The sequence below is a fragment of the Staurois parvus genome, unplaced genomic scaffold, assembly GCF_062004578.1.
Source record: "Staurois parvus isolate SC_StPar_1 unplaced genomic scaffold, SC_StPar_1.0 ptg002877l, whole genome shotgun sequence".
Taxonomy (NCBI): domain Eukaryota; kingdom Metazoa; phylum Chordata; class Amphibia; order Anura; family Ranidae; genus Staurois; species Staurois parvus.
The window spans coordinates 40,742-48,494 of record NW_028320673.1 but is presented as its reverse complement, the minus strand read 5'-3'; the positions used below and the strand labels follow the sequence as shown (position 1 = coordinate 48,494).

Here is a 7,753-nt window from a genome sequence, read left to right as displayed (position 1 = left end):
CGGATATAGTGAATGCAGGGTCCGGGAGAGCGGACATAGTGAACATGCAGGGTACGGGGAGACCGGATATAGTGAACGCGGGGTCTGGGGTTTAGTAACACTTAGGTTTGACATGTTGGGTATCTATTTACTCGACGCTATCTCATCTTTTATATTTTATCACAAATTTCAGTCATTTATTGCGTTTGTTTGCCCTAAATTTCACTTTAGGTTTTTTTACTGAAATTTTGCATTTCCTAGACCTTTGCAGTAATATCGAATGACAAAATTTGGAACTACCACCATTTTATTCTCTAGGGCACGAGTGTCAAACTGGCCGCCCTCCAGCTGTTGCCGAACTACAAGTCCCATGAGGCATTTCAAAACTGACAGTTACAAGCGTGAATCCCAAAGGCAGAGGCATGATGGGACTTGTAGTTTTACAAAAGCTGGAGGGCCGCCAGTTTGACACCCCTGCTCTAGGATGTCTGCTTTTAGAGAATATATTTTGGGGGTTTGTGTCATCCTCAGGCCGAAAATTATTATTATTTTTTTTTTTAAACGTGTGCAAAAAAATGCAAAAATGGCTCTGGCAGCGAAAGGGCTAATGCTGAAGAAGCAACCTGTACCTGTCTCAACAGACGACTTACATAGAAAACAGAGAAATGTCCCACTGTGACGGCATCTAACACCCCCCCCCCCCAATCATGCCGAGCGCTCAGTAGACAACACGCCATCTTCAGACATACCTAGGGCCCACTTTGGCTTTTTCCTCTGGCGTCATCATGTACCGCCCACGTGTGGACACCGCTGCCCCGCTCAGCCGACTGATCTGTAGGACATAAAATGCAAACTGCAATATTTATCCAGAAAAGGGATCTCTAAACTGCGGCCCGAGGGCCACACGTGGCCCATTGCTAGCCTATATCCGGCCCTTGGGGTGCTACCCCCTCCCAGTGGAACGAGGCGCTACCCCCTCCCAGTGGAACGAGGCGCTACCCCCTCCCAGTGGAACGAGGCGCTACCCCCTCCCAGTGGAACGAGGCGCTACCCCCTCCCAGTGGAACGAGGCGCTACCCCCTCCCAGTGGAACGAGGCGCTACCCCCTCCCAGTGGAACGAGGCGCTACCCCCTCCCAATGGAACGAGGCGCTACCCCCTCCCAATGGAACGAGGCGCTACCCCCTCCCAATGAAACGAGGCGCTACCCCCTCCCAATGAAACGAGGCGCTACCCCTCCCAATGAAACGAGGCGCTACCCCTCCCAATGAAACGAGGCGCTACCCCTCCCAATGAAACGAGGCGCTACCCCTCCCAATGAAACGAGGCGCTACCCCTCCCAATGAAACGAGGCGCTACCCCTCCCAATGAAACGAGGCGCTACCCCTCCCAATGAAACGAGGCGCTACCCCTCCCAATGAAACGAGGCGCTACCCCTCCCAATGAAACGAGGCGCTACCCCTCCCAATGAAACGAGGCGCTACCCCTCCCAATGAAACGAGGCGCTACCCCTCCCAATGAAACGAGGCGCTACCCTCCCAATGAAACGAGGCGCTACCCCTCCCAATGAAACGAGGCGCTACCCCTCCCAATGATACGAGGCGCTACCCCTCCCAATGATACGAGGCGCTACCCCCTCCCAATGATACGAGGCGCTACCCCTCCCAATGATACGAGGCGCTACCCCTCCCAATGATACGAGGCGCTACCCCTCCCAATGATACGAGGCGCTACCCCTCCCAATGATACGAGGCGCTACCCCTCCCAATGAAACGAGGCGCTACCATTCCCAATGAAACGAGGCGCTACCCTTCCCAATGAAACGAGGCGCTACCCTTCCCAATGAAACGAGGCGATACCCTTCCCAATGAAACGAGGCGCTACCCTTCCCAATGAAACGAGGCGCTACCCTTCCCAATGAAACGAGGCGCTACCCTTCCCAATGAAACGAGGCGCTACCCTTCCCAATGAAACGAGGCGCTACCCTTCCCAATGAAACGAGGCGCTACCCTTCCCAATGAAACGAGGCGCTACCCTTCCCAATGAAACGAGGCGCTACCCTTCCCAATGAAACGAGGCGCTACCCTTCCCAATGAAACGAGGCGCTACCCTTCCCAATGAAACGAGGCGCTACCCTTCCCAATGAAACGGGGCGCTACCCTTCCCAATGAAACGGGGCGCTACCCTTCCCAATGAAACGGGGCGCTACCCTTCCCAATGAAACGGGGCGCTACCCTTCCCAATGAAACGGGGCGCTACCCTTCCCAATGAAACGGGGCGCTACCCTTCCCAATGAAACGAGGCGCTACCCTTCCCAATGAAACGAGGCGCTACCCTTCCCAATGAAACGAGGCGCTACCCTTCCCAATGAAACGAGGCGCTACCCTTCCCAATGAAACGAGGCGCTACCCTTCCCAATGAAACGAGGCGCTACCCTTCCCAATGAAACGAGGCGCTACCCTTCCCAATGAAACGAGGCGCTACCCTTCCCAATGAAACGAGGCACTACTCCTACAGACATCAACAATGGTGCACCATTTCTTCCATTGATTGGGCACTACTCCTCATCCTACTGACCACAAACCCTCATTGATGCTGGTCCCAGGACATTTTCTACTCCCACTTGCCACAATCTGCCCCCCCCCCCCCCAATCTGAAGGACAGTAAATTATCCCTTTGTTTGAAAAGTTTGGAGACCCCTGATCCAGAACATGAAAATAGCACCAGATTTTGGACAACGTGTCCCCCTCCCCCCAAGACCCCCCCGATGCCCTACAACACAGGGATGTCCTATTCTATCCAACCCCAGTGAGAAGCGTGATCCGGGCTTTCCAATGTAATCATCGGGTCGAACATGCCTGACTCGCTCAACAATTATTTCCTGACTTGGTGGCCCTCCAGCGGCTGAGAACACCAACCTCGTCCTGGGTCTGTCCCCTCGTTAACAGGTTCCGGCACGTCAGAGGCACATCGTTGATCTCCACTTCAGCCACCACCAGGTCATCTTTGCTTTTGGTACCCGAGGCAGGTTTGCCTGGGATCTGGACCTGCAAGGACACATTGGGCAACGAGAATTAAACAAAAAAGCAACAAAAACTACAAAATTAGCCCCAACTCCCCCCCCCTTCAGAGCCTTTTCCTCCTCTACGGACCCGTCACCTGGATGATGCAGCTGGAAATAGCTGAAGAAGACACGCTACTCCAGAGATCTCCACTGGCCTCCGAGTCCCACGCTGAGCGACTGCCCTGCTATATGTGAGCACAGGAGGTCGGGCCACTGACCACGGCCACCATTCATTGAATGCTTTGCATTCTCTAAATGAATGCAAAGCGTTGTGATTGGATGTAGAAGAGCGCGGCAATGTTAGGCTCTCAACTGTCCAAGCAGAGAACACTTGGCATATATTCAGCTGTAGAAGGGGAGCTGCTGGGCATGGGGCCTTGGAAACAAGTGGCTTCTAGAGCTGCGGCCTCCAAACTTGGCCCTTTGCTTATCCTAATCTGCCCTTGGAGTACTATTCTTCTCTGATAAAAAAAGGCATTATACCCCCCGACTCAGACGATGGGCCCCTTGGTTGCTCCCACCGGCGCCAACGATGGGGCCCTCGGCTGCTCCCACCCGACGCCAACGATGGGGCCCTCGGCTGCTCCCACCCGACGCCAACGATGGGGCCCTTGGCTGCTCCCACCCGACGCCAACGATGGGGCCCTTGGCTGCTCCCACCCGACGCCAACGATGGGGCCCTTGGCTGCTCCCACCCGACGCCAACGATGGGGCCCTTGGCTGCTCCCACCCGACGCCAACGATGGGGCCCTTGGCTGCTCCCACCCGACGCCAACGATGGGGCCCTTGGCTGCTCCCACCCGACGCCAACGATGGGGCCCTTGGCTGCTCCCACCCGACGCCAACGATGGGGCCCTTGGTTGCTCCCACCCGACGCCAACGATGGGGCCCTTGGTTGCTCCCACCCGACGCCAACGATGGGGCCCTTGGTTGCTCCCACCCGACGCCAACGATGGGGCCCTCGGCTGCTCCCACCCGACGCCAACGATGGGGCCCTCGGCTGCTCCCACCCGACGCCAACGATGGGGCCCTCGGCTGCTCCCACCCGACGCCAACGATGGGGCCCTCGGCTGCTCCCACCCGACGCCAACGATGGGGCCCTCGGCTGCTCCCACCCGACGCCAACGATGGGGCCCTCGGCTGCTCCCACCCGACGCCAACGATGGGGCCCTCGGTTGCTCCCACCCGACGCCAACGATGGGGCCCTCGGTTGCTCCCACCCGACGCCAACGATGGGGCCCTCGGTTGCTCCCACCCGACGCCAACGATGGGGCCCTCGGTTGCTCCCACCCGACGCCAACGATGGGGCCCTCGGTTGCTCCCACCCGACGCCAACGATGGGGCCCTCGGTTGCTCCCACCCGACGCCAACGATGGGGCCCTCGGTTGCTCCCACCCGACGCCAACGATGGGGCCCTCGGTTGCTCCCACCCGACGCCAACGATGGGGCCCTCGGTTGCTCCCACCCGACGCCAACGATGGGGCCCTCGGTTGCTCCCACCCGATGCCAACGATGGGGCCCTTGTTGCTCCCACCCAACGCCAACAATTGGGCACTGTTCCTCCCACTGACACCAACTGTTTGGAGGCCCCTGTTCTAGAGGGGTCCCACAGGTGTCAACGGTAAGCTGGGAGTATTCTAGTCATCAGTTTAAGTTGGTTTGTGGCCCCCCCAGAGGAGTTATATTTCTGATGTGTGATTATTACGAGACGCCCCCCATTATCTCCGAATTCTAAGTCTTTGTATATAAAATCACTGGAAACTTTCCCCATTGACAGCCTGTGCAGAGCAGTAAGGGAAAGGCCTGTGACCAGTCTGACCAGAAGCCCCAGTGAGCTGCAACAGTGCGGTCACCGCCACACCCCCAACGCTTATCCACCGCGGCACCACCCTGAGTGGGCGGAGCATGATTTCCCCAAATCTCCCCAGTCCTCCCAGCAAGAGAAACTGAAGCCAGTAAAGAATCAACCCGGGGATGACCTTTCCAGTAAAACCAGTCCGGCTGCATTATATACTGGTTTATAGGTGGCTGCAGCTCAGCTGTGAAGGTGGCCGCTCCTCTCTGGGTTATAGATGGATGTGGTGAGCCCCGCCTCCTTCTCCTGACGGCGCCGCCCCCTCCTTCTGACCCATCACTCGTAATATAATCCAACAAATCGGCATCAGTCACTGAATAGGATGGAAACTAAAACCGTTCCGTTCCGATTCTCATTCCTCTTACTCCCCACTTCCTATTCTGGTGACCCCGCCGTCTCCGTGATGCCGACACCAGTTCTGTTTTGTGTTTATCTACCATACAAATGGCTGATCCCAGGTGATGTCAGAAGCTTTGCGGCTTCATTACTATTCATAGCGTCTTCCCAGTGAGCATGAGCAGAGAGCAATGGGGGGTCCGAACTACTGGGCATGCTCAGAGAGGAGAAACTTCCAACCTATCAAAAAGGATGCGCGGCCAAAGGGGGGGCATCCCACCTACCGGGCGTGCGCGGCCAGAGGGGAGGCATCCCACCTACCCGGCGTGCGCGGCCAGAGGGGAGGCATCCCACCTACCCGGCGTGCGCGGCCAGAGGGGAGGCATCCCACCTACCCGGCGTGCGCGGCCAGAGGGGAGGCATCCCACCTACCCGGCGTGCGCGGCCAGAGGGGAGGCATCCCACCTACCCGGCGTGCGCGGCCAGAGGGGAGGCATCCCACCTACCCGGCGTGCGCGGCCAGAGGGGAGGCATCCCACCTACCCGGCGTGCGCGGCCAGAGGGGAGGCATCCCACCTACCCGGCGTGCGCGGCCAGAGGGGAGGCATCCCACCTACCCGGCGTGCGCGGCCAGAGGGGAGGCATCCCACCTACCGGGCGTGCGCGGCCAGAGGGGAGGCATCCCACCTACCGGGCGTGCGCGGCCAGAGGGGAGGCATCCCACCTACCGGGCGTGCGTGGCCAGAGGGGAGGCATCCCGGACCGCGTCCCTGGGGGGGGGGGGGAAGGGGGGCCCGGACCACGTCCCTGGGGGGGGGGGGGGGAGGGGCTCCTTACCTTATCCGGGGTGCTCTGCGAAGGTTTGATCTTTCCTTTGGCCATCAGCATGGCGTTAATCTTGGCGGCCACGGCGGCGGCTGCGTCCAGAGCCCCCGAGGGAGCGCTGACCACCTCCCCCGCACCACTCACCGCCTTCTCCTCGATGGGGGGCACGAACATGGTTGCACCGATCGGACCGGCGGGGGCATAGATGTTGGCCATGGGGGGAATGACGGGCATCACTCCGGGGAGGAGGAGCGCTGCCGACGCCGGGCCTGGCTGATCCCACTTGCTTCTTCGTCTGGAAAGAGGAAAAAAAAAAAAAAAAGGAGGTAGGGCTCAGAGTAAAAGAATCCGGATTAGAACGAAGCCGGGCACCAGAATTGCAGAGTGTGTGACCCCGGGGTGGAGAGATCAGAGAGAGGGTCACCGATGGGGGGAGGGGGAGCAGTCTGGGTCCTCCATACCATAGAGAAGACATACAGGACAATGCAACAGGATGACTATAACCCCTCTTCTCCATCCCCCACTCCCAATCCTTGTACTTCCGGGTATGGAGGGGGGCACGTTGCAGGGAGAGCGCTCAGTGATTGGCCCACAGTTGTCACATGGTGGGGGGGCGGGGGCGCTAAGCAGAGCCCATATGGGGCTTCCCGTCCTCCCAGCCTAATAATCCCCCGACACTGTCCCGTCCCCCCCCCGTGTACCCCAACATACAGCACCCCCTTCCCTGTACACCCCACACGGGGGGGGGGTCGCTCCCCGGCCTCTCACCCGCCAGCCTGCGCGCTCATCGCTGACATGGCGACCGCACAGCTCTCCGCTTCTCCTGCGTCCGTCCGGTGACGTCAACGCGTCCGGACGTCCGGTCCACGCCCCCCCTCCTCCATGGGAGGAGCCGGGAAGCCGCCCAGCCAGAGAGTGCCGCAAAGCTCAGCCTACTGAGCCCGCCCGGCCTAAACCACTCCCACCCCGATCCTACACCACTCCCACCTGCATGAGAGCCAAGGTGATCGCACACCCGGGGTGTGTCTTGCGGGACCGCCCTCCTGTGCAAGACCCCGAGCTCGACTCCGCCTCCATATACCTTCTATATACGTCATCGCCCGATCCCTCCACTCCAGTCCCAGGCTACAATCATTGTCTCCGCCCATAACTGAACCCGATATCTGCAAGAAGTGTCTTCAAATCCCGGCTCCGCCCACAATCATCCAATCACATCCCGGCTCCGCCCACAATCATCCAATTACATACCGCCTCCGCCCACTATCATCCAATCACATCCTGGCTCCACCCACACTCATCTAATCACATCACGGCTTCTCCCATAAATTAGCCTATTACATACTTGCTCCACCCACAATCATCCAATCACATCCTGGCTCTGCCCACAATCAGCTAATCACACCCCGGCTCAGCCCATAATGAACCAATCACATCCTGGCTCCACCCACATCGATTCTGTCACATCCCTGTTCTACCCACAATCACCAATCACATCCTGGCTCCACCCATAATCATCCAATCACATCCTTGCTCCACCCATACATAAACCTGCCTGAATACAGCATCAGACACGGGTGTCCCCATTGGGAGATTTCCCCTCACTTCCTGTTCTGGTGACAACTGTAACAATTTACACTTCCTCTCAGTTTCTGTTCCTAGACACGTGCGGTTTATCTTGTTCCGAATCAGGAAAAA

General features: G+C 58.5%; 1 protein-coding gene across 1 annotated transcript; it reads right to left on the bottom strand.

Annotated features, from left to right (window-relative positions):
- Positions 1 to 728: 728 nt before the first annotated feature.
- On the bottom strand, positions 729 to 6,953 carry LOC149428988 (KH homology domain-containing protein 4-like; the record flags this gene model as incomplete). The annotated part of the gene is made up of 4 exons (XM_089666864.1): positions 6,827 to 6,953; positions 6,071 to 6,353; positions 2,897 to 3,025; positions 729 to 811 (listed from the first exon to the last, which is right to left on the bottom strand). Coding segments are annotated over exons 1-4 (524 nt in total), but the record flags the coding sequence as incomplete, so codon positions are not given.
- Positions 6,954 to 7,753: the final 800 nt, after the last annotated feature.